At 45.7% G+C, this 14,771-nt stretch overlaps 4 protein-coding genes across 4 annotated transcripts; 2 read left to right on the top strand and 2 right to left on the bottom strand.

Annotated features, from left to right (window-relative positions):
• Positions 1–5,010: 5,010 nt before the first annotated feature.
• On the top strand, positions 5,011–5,796 carry ACHE_80508A (uncharacterized protein; the record flags this gene model as incomplete). The annotated part of the gene is made up of 4 exons (XM_043283887.1): positions 5,011–5,102; positions 5,161–5,282; positions 5,361–5,523; positions 5,601–5,796. 4 exons carry the CDS (start codon positions 5,011–5,013, stop codon positions 5,794–5,796), a joined length of 573 nt encoding a protein of 190 aa, XP_043141121.1.
• Positions 5,797–7,730: 1,934 nt separating this feature from the next.
• Positions 7,731–9,004, top strand: ERG3_2 (c-5 sterol desaturase; the record flags this gene model as incomplete). Its single annotated transcript, XM_043283885.1, has 2 exons — positions 7,731–7,829; positions 7,898–9,004. The coding sequence occupies 2 exons, from the start codon at positions 7,731–7,733 to the stop codon at positions 9,002–9,004; spliced, it is 1,206 nt and encodes a 401-aa protein (XP_043141120.1).
• Positions 9,005–9,268: 264 nt separating this feature from the next.
• ACHE_80506S (cytochrome P450) lies at positions 9,269–10,340 on the bottom strand (the record flags this gene model as incomplete). The annotated part of the gene is made up of 3 exons (XM_043283884.1): positions 9,269–9,708; positions 9,777–10,139; positions 10,334–10,340. The coding sequence occupies 3 exons, from the start codon at positions 10,338–10,340 to the stop codon at positions 9,269–9,271; spliced, it is 810 nt and encodes a 269-aa protein (XP_043141119.1).
• Positions 10,341–11,397: 1,057 nt separating this feature from the next.
• On the bottom strand, positions 11,398–13,098 carry ACHE_80505S (uncharacterized protein; the record flags this gene model as incomplete). Its single annotated transcript, XM_043283883.1, has 4 exons — positions 11,398–11,942; positions 12,007–12,199; positions 12,252–12,872; positions 12,928–13,098. The coding sequence occupies 4 exons, from the start codon at positions 13,096–13,098 to the stop codon at positions 11,398–11,400; spliced, it is 1,530 nt and encodes a 509-aa protein (XP_043141118.1).
• Between the last annotated feature and the right edge of the window lie 1,673 nt (positions 13,099–14,771).

The raw sequence follows: 14,771 nt of genomic DNA, 5'->3' as shown, positions 1-14,771 counted from the left end.
CGCTTTGGATATGCAGATGACATATGCCAACTGGTGGCCTCCCCTTCCTTGGAGGAAAACTGCACTTTGCTTCAGCACTGCACTGAGGAGCTCAGACAATGGGGAGCTAGAGAAGGCCTTACATTTGACTTCAGTAAAACTGAACTGCAGCACTTCACACGTGGAACCAACCACTCCAACCATACATGTTCCATAAACACCCCTCAAGGCTCACATACAGTCACACCTCCCCCTCCTGGCGGTGCAACGCGTTGGCTAGGCATCTGGTTTGACCGGAGGTTGAGCTTCAACAAACACTGCAAGTCTCTCACTGCAAAAGCCAAGCAGACAGCTGCTGGTATAAGACTGTTAGCAAACACAGTTAGGAGGACTAGGGCACACCTACTGCGACAAGCGACAGTTGCCGGTGTCATTTCAGTTCTTTGCTATGGGGCTGCGGCCTGGTGGCCAGGCCGAAACAGGCCCAGGCCCAGGGACCAGGGCTCTGTATCAAATCGAGTCGATTCGTCCCTTTCCTGCCTTGACTGGGTACTCAGAGATGCCCTCAGAGCCACCCTACCAGTATACCTAACCACCCCTATTCCATCCATCCATCGAGAAACCGCCATTCCCCAATGGAGATCATCCTTGACCAGAAACGCGCCTCTGCTAGACTGCGTGTGACCAGACTGGATGACCGCCACCCAGTTCACAGGCGCTTATTCCGAACACGACCCTTTCCGGTGAATACACGCCTAACCCATAATCACTTGCCATGGCTACAGGGGGTAGAACAGACTGACCCTCTGATATATCCCCCCTTGGCAGGCTGAGAACCCCACAGAAATCCAAAATATTTGCCCTACCCGTGATAGGGCAGGCGCGGCCTTTCAACAGTGGGCTGATACATGCCCTCCACTCTCCATGTTCCTCTTCACTGACGGCAGCCGCTTAAGCAACTCTGATGCTGTGGCTGGCGCTGGATGGTATGGACACTGGGGTGCTTGGCAGCAGGAGTCCACCCATGGCCATCTTTGCCTCCCCAGGCATGAAGTTTTTGATGCAGAGGCCACTGCAGCATATGAAGGGCTAAAGGCCGCCTGCGATAGTGCCCAGGCCCCCTACACATGCCCACTGTCATAACCTGGCTTCTCTCGTATAGTACCTAGGGTTCTAGTTAGTTGTATTTCGAGACAGGACACTTACCTTAAGTGCCTCCCAAGTATTCGTGTCACGAACTCAGAATAGTAGATAACAACGAAATGATATTCCTATCTAACTATTGTAGCCATTCGACGAGAATATCGAATCTGAAGAAGAAAAGAACAGAAGAAGAGTCTATTTACACAAAGAAGTCTTATATATGGTTGTGTGTGGCCTCGCTAAGCAGCTGTTTGTCTTGATTGCTTCCATGGCATTGTTTGCCATGTTGACGGTGAATGTCAATAAAGGCACTGAGCTGAGCTGAGCCGTCACACCAACCATGAGGTATTTGATGCAGAGGCTCACGCGGCCCTGCTTGTAGTCTGTCTCCATACCAGGACAGTGGTAACTGTTAGGGTAATCCTAGCATTCCATGCTACCTTCTCAACAGTCTTGTGGCCACTCCATACATTCTCTTGAAAGATAAGGAGATTGAAATTATAGTTGAAAATATCCATTGTCTTTGAGGTGAGTTATGGGACTCACTTTGTCTGAGAGCAGGACTCTTTTGCTGGCTGGCACCTGTCACGGCGCTCTACTAGGATAATGGAACATCCAACTCATGGGTTCTACCTAGGTAGCTCTCGACGAGGATAATTGACATGAGGAAGGAAGAAAGAAGGTAACGCCATATTTATCAACAAAGCAACAAAGCAAACAGCCACGCCTCACGTGATAACCAACCAACGTGACCAGGCCGTCACAGCACCTAACCTGATAATGCATGTTCAAGAGAACAAAGTAATTGTGTAGTATCAGAAAACTGTGACTTCTCAGTTTAGCGACATTATCAGCAAACACTACGAACATGGCAAATGATTCCATGAAAGCAATCGAGACAAACAGCAGCTTAGCGAGCCCACACAAACCCTACAAGACTCCTTCATGTAAATAGGCTTTCCTCTTGTTCTCTTTTCTTCTTCATATTCGATATTTTCATTGATGGCTAGAATAGTTTAGATAGGAACGTCGATTCATTATTATCTACCATTCCGAGCCCGTGACAAAAATCCTCCTTTGTTTGTGGAGGGGAAGGTGGGGGTAGTTGTCGGCTAGGATTGATTAGTTAATCGATTGATTCATTCATTCTCACCGTTTTTAAGGAGAGGGTAGGTGGCATCGACTCGTAAAGCGGGTCCCGCCACGCGCAAGTCACCTGACCATGTGGAATTTGTTTATACCGCTAGTAAGTAAAATATTTAAATACCTGTAAATCCTTTGAATTTCACTCCTTAATTTCTTCTTCTTCCTCCCGAATTCTCGATTTCTAGTTCTTTAAGTACTTAGCAACTACTCAGCCACTACTTGCAATGGAGAACACATTCATTTCTGAAGATCCTGGTTTTATCTTACAAGATGATCTATTTAGATCAATTGAAACCGACTTGAGTCAACCCCAGCAGGAGGTATATTATCTGTACTAGTTCCTAACTACTTTGACATTAATTGCTAACTAGATAGAAGGAAGAAAATATTCTTATTCAGCTAAGTGATGCCTCAACGAAGCCATTGAAGGTCCTTAAATTAGAATATACAAGTGATCTTCCGGAATATCCATCTACTGATCCTAATGGATATGGGTATGTTATAAATGTGCCGCCGAATCAGCAGAGGGAAACTGTAGAGGACATGGTTAACAGTGTAAATATTTCACAAGTACCTTACAAGCACTTGGTAAGCAGATACTAAGCACTTTATAGATTCAGTACTGTGTTCGACAAAATTATCGCAACCGGCCTTCCAGCCATTCTTCATTCCTAGGAACATCATATACTAGCTCCTCTTATAGATGTTCTGGTATAAAGATCTGTGAATATGCCGGTATACAACTGAAAAATATGCATCACACTCATGTTACAGATGATTTATGGACAATTTTGCAAGATATTCGACAGCGCATTCATGAGATGGAAAGAGATACAACCAAAGATGCTGCATATAGGTAAGAAGTACTTATCAAGCATTCCGTTATCAAGTATTAACTACTTATGATTCAATAGATTTTATCGATCAGCAAAAAATCTCTTTAAAAATCAACTATCTTGTTATCACTTTCAGAATTCTTGCCAGCCTAAGTTAACCCAAAGCTCCATTCCGGTAATTAATTATCCTAAGTGCTTATGGACTGCTTATTATAGTTGCTAATCAATTATAGAATCCTCTAGGTGGTTTCGATTTCTATGTTAGATGCATCAATGCACCATCAGACCCTGCAGGTCATTATACCTATAGAGTTCCAAAGAATGGCTCAGTGCACCTTCAGTTTCTTGAGGGATTGTTGAATAATGAAATTATTATGGATATGGAAGAGTGCGGTGCTGTTGAATCGATCAAGTCAAAGTCACTGTATTGTGGTAAGTGCTTATAAAATACTTAAAAACTGCTTGCTAAGTACTTATTGTCTCCAGCATATGATCATCCTCAGGGACCTGGAAAATTAGTACATGCTAAATGTAATGTGACTTTCCATTGGTTAATTCCCACTGATTTAAGTCAAAATCCATATTTTGTCTTTATGTCTCATGGTGTTCATACACATGTTCCTCCACCTCCACGAAAGGCACCTGCAAAAATTATGAATGGAATTCTGCAATTGATAAATCAGGCTCGGAGCCCAAGCTTGACACTGGGTAAGTGCTTCCTAAGTGCCTGATAAGTACTTAATGAGTGTTGATAAATGGCTTTAGGTACATTTCTTAAAAGTCCAGCATTACAATCATTCTGTGCTGAGCATAATTGCCATACAATTCAGCAAATTCATGAGAGTTTCTCAAATATGGACCCAATTCAAGCTGTCATTCGAAAACAAAGACTTCTCCATTATCCAGCTGGTCAGAATGTCAATGGTGTAATGTTCGAATTAGGAAAGAACAAAGATCTTCAGGTAAGTACTTCATAACTGCTTGTTCAGTACTCTATAACTACATAATAACTTATCAATTTTTAACATTTAGGAGTACATACATGAAGTTTATCAACAAAATGATCAGATCATGATAATATGCATTCTGAAAGAGCAAGCTGAATTACTTCATACATTATCTTCTATAGAGATTGATATGTCATTCAAACGAGTACAATCAAAAGAGATGAAGGAGGTGGTATTTGCCACATATTTAGCAGATCAGAAAAAGAGTAAGTAAGAGTACTTTTCAACCACTTACTAACCACTTACTAACTGCTGGCTAATTAGTTATGACTCTTTGTCGTGTCTTTACAACTGAAGACACTACAGAGGGCTATTATATCTTATTCAAGAAGATCTATCATATTGTGTATAAGTTGACAGGCAAGAGGATTACCTTTCGTGCCCTACATGGTACTGGTCTTCATGCTCTGGTAATGGATATGGACAATAAGCAAATTGAAGGTATCTAATAGGCACTCCCTGGCCATTTCACAATCAGTTATCAAGCAGCGGCTAACTAATTGGCAATAGGATTGGCTCAGTTTCTAATGGAGATTGATCCAGACCACCATTCACGTATATGGCTTCTAAAGAATGTTCTTCTTCTATGTCGAGTTCATTTCCTACGAGGGATTCGTGAAACTCTTCAAACTCATTCTCTTAATCCATACATCGGGACACGCATGGCTGCGCTTTTAGAATGTGAGTCTGAAGAGGACTATCATAAATGGTGTGATCTGTTAATCAGTAAGTACTTTCTTACTAACTAATTCAAATGCAAATTTTGAATAGTTAATAACTAACTATTTATAGAACATGAACATCCTGCAATTCAGAACTGGGCTCGTCATAAAAAGAGTGCGGTAATTGCAGCAGGTCTCAATAAGTATTGTTCTCTTATACCACATCATATCTTTGATATGGTGCGAAAGAGTACTAATGCTGTTGAACAAACTCATAATAAATCCAATCGTCGTGGAAAGCAATTGACATTGCTTCAAGCAATTCTTGAGTATGTACCTAATAACCACTTGTAAAGCACTTACTAACCACTCATTAAATACATCTAGATCATTGAAGCTAGATATACAGGACGTGCAGCAGAATCGAAGCTATAATTCATATGGTCTTCGACACCGCTATGCAACTCAAACTTTGGAGGCTAGCTTTCTAAGACATATGGCACGATCTGGTATGTATTTATTGTTATAGCTTGAAACCCCAATTGCAAGTGCTTGAGAAGCACATATAAACTGATTAACTCTTATAGAATCAGCTCGACAAACAGAATCTAACTCACCTGAGTTGAATATACAAGATCAAGATCAAGATCATATTTTCTTTCCCTCATCTAGTAGCGGAAGACCATTGCAACGAACTCCAAGTCGAAGGGGGAGCATGAGCCGGCGAGGGAGCTCTCGAGCTAGATCAAGGTAAGATCTATCTTAAATAGTCCTTAACTATTTGACAGCTACTTATAAAGTACTTACTAACTGCTTTATCTTTCTAGCTCATCCCAAGTTAGTCTCCAACGAGTTGCTACAGCTAATTCACATGAGCAATATCAAAATACAGAGCTACAGAACCTGGAGGAGGAATTGAAGATAAACAATCTAAAGGCCGAATTACTTGCAAAGCAGATTGAAATCAAGAAAAGAGAACGTGAGCTACGTGAGTTAGAGTTAGAAAATGGAGGACAGCATTAATCATTAATACATATATTTATGTACTTAATAACTGTTTTTTTAAGTAGTTGTAACTGAGCTTCCAGATAATCACTATATACGGGAACCGGAGAGATATATATACTATAAGTACGCTTTCCCTACACATACACATACACATACGTAAGCCGTCAAACTGCTGAATAGCATTAATAATTGTTTTGCAAATATTTATTAACTAATTTAAATTATAATCAATGCTTAAGCAGTAATCTCAAGTCTGTTTTAAAGCACTCATATTAGCCAGCATCGTAGTTGGCAATAGGTATGGTAAAAGCTCTGAAATTTAAATAACGGTAAGAATATTACACAATGAAGTTACGTGTGGCGCTTGCGTGCACGAGCCATATTCCACACGCCTGACTGGCCTTGGCACGCTAGTGCGTGGCGTTAGCTTTTAGCGTGTCGAACCCAACTACTTTCTGGTTTTTAAGCCATCAGCCAATTAACAGTAGCACACTGCACGACGGTTGGGATGGCCGCCATCTTTATGTCAGCTGTCCTAACCTGGTATGTGTGTGATAAGGGCCCAAATTGACTGAGGAGCCATGCCTTCAAGAGGAATTCGACTGTTCTCCAGATCACCTCAGGTCTCGTTCATGACCACCACAGGTGATTCAATGGCTGAAGATCGCAGCCTTGCGGTAGCAGCCCTAAGAGATATAGATCGTGGCTGTCCTGCTGAGTGGGACGGTTGGAGACCTTCGGCTGTTGGTGTTTGTAGCCAATCAAAACAGTACACGCCAGAGCACAAACAATGTACCACCTTCGTGCTGGTCCTTGAAGTAGTATTCTATGTAAATCTCGCAGTCTCCCATAGTGGCTGCGGCGCAGGGCCTCCACATACACAGCGCCTAGGGTAGGGAGATGATTCGCTGACCCACTATGCTGGGAACAGGCCGGAACCCTCGGAAGGTGGAGACACCGGGAGTCAGTTCAGACAAGGATGGGTGATGGTCCGACCCACAGGGATAAGGAGTTGACCCAATCCCTACTAATTGCAGACAAGGCAGAAACACCGACAATGTAAAGGATCGTGGGCGTGGCAGTGTAAACATACAGATATCTAAAACCGCGCTACAGTGGATTTTACCGCCAAGTATAAGACATTATCCTATATCCACTCGTGCTGTTTCTGTAATGTCAGAAGTGTGTCGGGCTAATCCTTGCCTGAATTGGTCGACAGTAGTAGCTATCTAACGTCGAAAAAAGTGGAACGTGCGGCAATCAGGATCAAGTGCCCACAAGGATTCCGGAACGGGATATACGACGGACGAAGCGGAATACCCTATCTAGTAGCTGAACTAATTCTATCATACATGCTGGCAAAAGCTCCTCAGTGGAGAAAGGGAAAAGGAAAAGAAAAAGCGAGAGGGGAAAATTGGTCGACATCTATAACTATCTAAAGATTTGATATTAGTGTCTCCATCTTCCGGGTCACATGCCTGACTGCCCTCGCATAGTGCCCGGTAGTCATAGCTAGCTTAGCCGTAGGCCACCGAGTCAATCAACTACGTCTGCCTAGTAAAAACTCTCACTCATCAATCCCCAAAGCAGACCATTTTCCCATTGTGACTTTGATTCAAACCCCTCACCAACAGAATCTCCTAGGGTCGGTCTTTTCCGATGACAACGGAGTACGAGTTTGGCGGACCGTAGGCAAATCTCACCCCTTGATTTTAAATCAAAGCTAAAGTCTCGCTACAGCCTGGGTGCCGCAGCAATCACCTTCGGCCTGCCATTGCTGCTATATTTCTTTGCGTTTAGCTGTAATGATGTTGCTGGCTGTCCCATACCATCTCTCCTATCCGCTCGCCCCCTCACCTGGGCAAATGTGACAGCAGACACGGGTCTACTGAACCTCAGTATAAGCAATTTCATCAGCTGGGAAGTGATATTCATTACTGTCGTCTACTATGTTTACAGCCTCCTTCTCTGGAGAATTCTCCCTGCTAAGGAAGTCCACGGCACCAGGTTGGTGCACCATGGTCGTCCGCTATTGTATCGCTTCAATGGTATGTATATACGAACATCGTCACATCCTCTTCTGAATATCAGTGTGGACTGAAAATTCTCATTATAGCATTTTTTGCAAGTGTGGTCACTAACCATCTGTGCTGCCGGAACCTACCTGCAAGGTGCTCATTTCGTCGTCTGGACTTGCATTACCGACCACTATGTGCAGCTTCTAACCGCCAACATCCTGATCTCATACGCTCTCTCCACATCCCTTTATCTCTATAGTTTCAGTGTGGACACGAAATATCCCAACCGGGATTTTCGCGAGTTAGCTGCCGGAGGTACCACGGGGAATGTGATCTATGATTTCTACATTGGCCGCGAGCTGAACCCCCGCGTCACTTTGCCATTTTTCGGAGAAATCGACATCAAGACCTGGTGTGAAGTCTGTCCAGGTTTGACCGGGTGGATCCTGCTGGATTTGGCCTTCATCACCCAGCAATACCGCAATTACGGCTACATCTCCGACAGCATTGTCTTCACGACGGCTGTCCAGGCCTACTATGTGCTCAGCAGCCAATACAATGAATCCAGCACCCTGACCATGATGGACATCACCACTGATGGCATGGGCTTTATGCTCTCCTTCGGCGATCTCGTCTGGGTTCCGTTCCTGTACTCCACCCAGTGCCGCTACCTCGCCGCCTACCCTGTGCATCTGGGCTGGACGCGGATCGCGGCCGTGAGTGCCATCTTTGTTCTCGGCATCTATATCTTCAAGGCCGCAAATAACCAGAAGCACACGTTCCGGACCCAGCCTAACCACCCCGCCGTGGCTAAACTCTCCTACGTGCAGACTAAACGGGGCACGCGGCTCCTCACGGCTGGATGGTGGGGGATAGCTAGACATATCAACTACTTTGGAGACTGGCTTCAGGCGCTCCCGTTCAGCCTGCCGACGGGACTCGCGGGGTACATGATTCTCCCGGCGGGGAGCGTCGTGGCGAGTGCCTCCCAGGCTGCCGTTCCGATGTTAGATGGCCGGGTGGCGGTGCAAGGGCCGGCTACTGGCTGGGGAATGATATTCACATACTTCTATGTGCTTTACTTTGGAATCTTGTTGATCCACCGTGAACGTCGAGACGATGCTATGTGCGCGAAAAAGTATGGGGACGACTGGAAGGGGTACAAGCGGACGGTCAGATGGAGAATCGTGCCGTGGATTTATTGAGTACGTGTATATGTATACTGGATTGCGTTGGCTCGTCGGCTAGAGTCCAGACGAATTTCCTCGCTGCCAGCTCGACAAGGGACCCCAAGATGGATTATTGGACACCTTACAACGGATATAGGTCTGGAGGGTACAGTGAAGAGTGTGCCGATGGATATGGTTGGGAAATGGGGTGCTTGGTGGATGGTAATAAACTAGAACCAAGAATGTCTCGAAGTTACATACATCGAATTGATACAAACCTTGCCACTACGTCTTTTTCTCTCAAGCTAGGAGGGGCCCCTGGATATCCCTCGAGCGTTCTCGAATAGAAATCTTGGCTTTCGGATTCGCCTGCAGCACGAGTCCAAATTCCATGGGTTTCGCATTGGCGGAAGTGGGGGCAAGCTTCCAGTTGTACTTGAGCAATAGATGGGTCAGTGCGATTTTGGCCTCATGGGCAACGAAGAAGCGACCGGCACATGCGTGTTTTCCATGGCCGAAGGCCAGATGGTCCACACTCGTGCTGACCAGGTGCGCCTGGTTGGCGCTGCCACCGGGTTGATCACGCATGCGCTGAAATCGGAACCCGTCGAACTGCGTCGGATTCTCGTGAACACTGGGGTCCCACATGCGATCTGCGGACACCCCGTTGACACTTCCTTTGGGTAGACGAGTCCCGTCGGATAAGGTCATTTCCTCGAGGACAAGTCGATGCATTGATGCTGATGTGAGAGGGACTTGTCAGTCCTACTGCTGGAGAAAAGAAGGAAGGATTGAAGGGGTTTCGTACTCATGGCTAGCGGCTTGAGACGCTGACTCTCTTTCAGCACACTGTCCAGCAACTTCATTTCGTAGAGCGACGACTTGCGCCAACCTCCCTCCTGGATGACCCGGGCGACCTCCTCCCGCAGGGCCTCGGCCAGCTCAGCATGTTGTGCCAGGTCAAGAATCACCTGCGTCAGAAGCTCGGTGGTCGTCTCAATTGCCGCCTGAGCCAGGATGAGCTGTGCCACGGCTGGGTCATATCGACCGTCCCGCGTGGCCGCAAAGTCTTGCTCAAACCACTCAATGGCGTCGTTATATTGAGGCACTGGCTGGTTCTCGGTTGTAGGTGAAACGACGGGGGCGGAATGTGGGTGGGCGCCATAATAGGCTGATGCGGGCGCATATTACCAAAGAAGATTTCTTTCCTGCATTTTACGCCGCGTACCAAGCCACCATGACAGAAAAAAACATCGAATGTGGCTTTCGAGGGGCTGTACTTATCCCTTTTGACTCTGAGAGGGTAATATCTAAGTTCGATGTCCGATTTAAAACGCCGACACCGTCAAATTCACGACCGAGTACCTCCCATAACTGGGTCTCTAAAACGCCAAATAACCCAACTGAAGCACCATCCCAGACAAACCCTATGAAAAGCCAAATCTCTCATTACCAAGATAGCTCTCCAACGTCAATCTTGAACGCTGTTGACATCCTTGTGAAAGGCACGACGAGGATAATGCATAAGATGAATTTGATGGAAGCAGCGATTCATGATGTTCAGACGGCCAACGAGGCCCTTAGCAAACGCCGGAGGGCTAAATAACACGTCTAAGGAAAGGAGGGTCGCTTTCTATACAGGAAACTCAGGAATTAGGGGATCAAATGGACGTTGAGGTACAACTAAAGGAGGAAACACGCATCAGGGCTGGTCGGCGACCGCGGACCGAGACACGCGCGCGGCGCTGTGGCAATTGTGGAAAGGCCGGACACAATGCGCGTTCCTGTCAGATAGTAGTAGAGACGTCCGAGGAAGACAATTCTGAATAGTTTCAATGGAATTTTAGGTGCATTGGTGGAAATGTTGGGGTTAACGTCGTGGCGGAGCGATTTCGTGTTACATTCGCCCGTGTGTTACATTCGCATGTGGAGTACGTTATAACTAGTTATATAAAGTTATGTTGTGTGAAACTGGAGGGGTTTCACACCGATTAATCGGGTACTCCTCCAGTGACCGGACATGTAGACGACCTTGGGTAGAATGAAGTGAGTGATTCTAAAGATAATCCTCAATTCCAACTTTGCTTGAAGTGGAAAACCTACCTCTCGCCTCACAATGATCCCAAACGTCACATTGAAAGATGCTGGTGATACTTCGGAGCAGTGTGATTGAATAATCAGTGGATTATGGCGATAAAAAAAGACATGAGGTAGGAAATATGTGTCAATTCCCTTCTTTCTTTCTTTAAAAAACTGAGGATGTTGACGTTCTGGCTGCAAGACTCGCAGTCTACCAGTTCACGTGCGATGCCCTGGAGGCCAGGCAGCCCCATAGTGATGAGAGGCGCTAAAAGTCATTGGTAGCCTGAAATTCCGGACAAAGGGTGCATTTCCTTAACCATTATTTTATGTAACCTATGATTTTGATGTTACCTGCTTTTTCTTGCGAGCCCATAAAACACAACAGCCACCAGGGCATAAAAGCCCAGGGCAAAAAGTTGCATGTAGTATAACCAAGGCTGACTCTTTGAAGTATAAGAAGCATAGAAAAATAACTCGCAGTTGAAGCTGATTACATGGAACGCAAGGTTCAGAAATTGCAGGCAGCCTTGAATCCTCGGTCTTTTTCCGCTCACCTCTGATTGGATAAGCAAAGAGAACAAAACGATGCCATAGATACCAGTGAGCACAAGAATCACCTTGATAACCCAGTGCAAGTTGGCTAATACCTCAATCAGGGATCTATCGAATGACTGGAAGAAAAGCTCCGTGACGATGTTGATCACCGAGACCAACGCATAGATTATTACCATTCCAAGAGTTTTGGATTGGTTAGACCAGTTCCCGTCAGGATCTTCGGCGTCTAGTATTGTCTCAATGGACGGAGGCGGATTAGGATCATTGGCACGCCTCATGGGCTCAAGGAACTCGGAGCCCTCCCGAGCCAGTGAGCTTTGGGGACAAGTTGAAGGATCTGTTTTGAAAAAGGTATTTAGTTTTTTTAGCAAAACACCACCGCTAGGTTAGGCCAGACATACCGCGGTCGAAATATCCCAGCAAGGTTACAAGGGGTGTCGCTAGCAGCACCAAAGATACAACTTGTCCGAAAGTCCAGTTACCTCGGTCATGACTTGCGGTCTTTGTCCACAAACCATACCCCCTCGGAGTGTGATCAAGTGCGATCATGAGACGGATAACACCCCAAAGAAAGGCAATAAATAGCCACAACGCCTATTTTGAACAAGTCAATAATAGCTAGGCCAGCAATGAGATATGATTATACCTCCACAAACATCGAAGACCATGCATCTAATACAAAACGTGAAGCGAGCAAGACCGCGAACAGTGGCCGGTATACCAAGGAGAAGCTTAGACCTCGCGCTCGGCCACCTGTAGTACACAACTTGTAGACGACACGCAGCACGCCCCGAGCCTGAACACTAGCCCAGGTTCTGAGGCTGCCCCAGATAGTGACTGAAAGCATTTTGTGTAACTTCATCACGCGAGAAATGAAGCCAATGGCTATAATCAACACTGAAAATATCATTGACCAAAGTCCTATGTTCGAGGTGGGCTGAATTGCCAAATAGCATTTGGCATAGTCTGAAGGACCAGGACGTGCAGTATAAGGAGCGGCATAATTCGCCGTGGGAAGTAATCCCACAATCAGCAATATGGCAAGTATTCCCATAGCGACCAGCCGCCAAGTTCGCCCAAACGTGTGAACATAAAGGTAGCTGCGCAGGACCATCAGACAAGACAAATGAGTGAGACAAGAGAACCATGTTAGATAGACGATAATCTGCCATTCATAGACAGTCAGACCGCAGTCTAGTTGAAGAGCGCCACTGACAATGATAGAGAACCCCGTGATGAGTTGGAGATCACCCATCGCGACGATACACTAATGTGAATTAGTCCTCGAGTTAAAATTAGTGAACAGTGTGTCTGGGGAATACCTTGATAAATGATTCTTCAAGTCGATCCTTGAGCTGTTCATTAATAGAGGTCAGGAACCAGCCTCGTACCTTGCAAGTGACCATCTGGTCAATCGGATTGGCACGAAATGGCCTGTCCTCAGGGGTCATTTCATGTTTCCCGAAAGGATCACGAGCTGGATCGTAAACCATGAAAAAGTACAATAATATTATGACAACCGCAATTCCGGCAGATGCAATGTAATTGGTAATGACCTGGTTTTGGTAAGAATATGCTCTTCGCGAACTATGGGGAAACAAACTCCAGGTCCTGTGATATCATTGTCGGGAGAAAGTGGAGGTGGTTGGCCCGAGCAGTTTACATGGCAAGAAGACATCATGAGAGCTTGCGATGGAGAGATGGCTTAGGCTCAACCCGTGCTCTCTCTTCAGGTAGATGCAATGCATGAGGCAAGTTTATTGGAATCAACACGAGGCTCGCTTCGAATGAATTCTGTCCCTGTTCACGTGTTTTGGCCCCCAAGTCTAATGGCGACGATCCCTTCCCTAATAAATACAATTCGAGTTGTTTGTTTGGCATCTCTGAGAACTTCGTGCAGTTCATTCATGTTCATTTTATGAATATCAAGCGGCGAGAATACGAAAAACAACGGTCTCCCTAATGGCTTTGGTCACAGACCTTGTTTTGCCTTTTTTTTTTTTTGTTCTCTCGGATATTGAGTCTGTAACATACATACACGCCGTCGGGATATTCCGGCATAGATAAAGGATAACGGCAAGGAAGTACAGTTCCAAATTCAAATAGATGACATGGCTAAACGGTCCAAGAAACATCATCAGACGGACGTCTGGTTTCATGCACGTGGCGCTGAGAAACGCACGAGAGTTGACTATCTCTTTCATAGGTCTTGAATGGTTATGTGACCATTGTTATTGTTGTTGTTCATACACGCATCTGTCAGCCTTGTAGGCCGAGTGGCGGCAGGTCCTGCGGGGTAAGCCGCCGTAATGGTAATCGCTATGTACATCGTTGCCTTTCCACACATATCCTGATATATTATTCATGTGGTATGCCCCGTGCTGCTGGTTTCGTACTGCTGTTCCCGTGGCCACGAAGATGCATGGGCTTGTTGGATACTGCCTCGAGCATGAATCGCACTGTCTTCGGTACCAGGTCTGGCCGTCTCAGGTAGGCCCGATAATCCAGCTCCCGCCTTGACCCCTGTGTAAGATGGCGCATCCGGGGTTCTGCCTGGTTTGTACAGTGGAGGAGAACATGGCGTGTATCTTAAAAGGCCACGCCCGCAGGTGTCACGGGCTTGGAATAGTAGTCAATAATGAATCAATGTTCCTATCTAAACTATTGTAGCCATCGACGAGAATATTGAATCTGGAGAAGAAAATAGAAGAGGAAATCTATATAGATAACGAAGGGGTTTTATAGGAGTTGTTGTCGACATGACTGCTTGTTCCAGTAGCGGCATTTGGATGTTGTTTTGTGCCATCTCTCTGACTTTCTGACCGTAATAATGCTTGAGCGGCGCAAAACAGCTTATATCAAGTGGTTGAAGTAGATGAGATGAATGAGAGGCATGTATAGAGGAATGATCTTTCTTGCAGTACAGAAATGATCAAAACTGGGAGTTGCATGGCTGCTATGGCCACCAAGAATCAAAAGGCGATATCTGCCAGCGGTCTGAGAGGCAGTATGTTTCTCAAACATCTCCTAAAGACATTCAAGTCTAAATTATCATTTGTCCAGCCATTATCGCTCATGCTGACTCTGTACTCTTAGGAGTGATCGGGCAAGTTGGCGGACATTAGATATTTGAAGATGTAGGCCACGCTCATGCATATCTAGAATC

This window comes from Aspergillus chevalieri, chromosome 8, assembly GCF_016861735.1.
Source record: "Aspergillus chevalieri M1 DNA, chromosome 8, nearly complete sequence".
Lineage (NCBI taxonomy): Eukaryota > Fungi > Ascomycota > Eurotiomycetes > Eurotiales > Aspergillaceae > Aspergillus > Aspergillus chevalieri.
The sequence above is the reverse complement of the archived record's forward strand: the minus strand, read 5'-3'. Positions and strand labels throughout refer to the sequence as shown.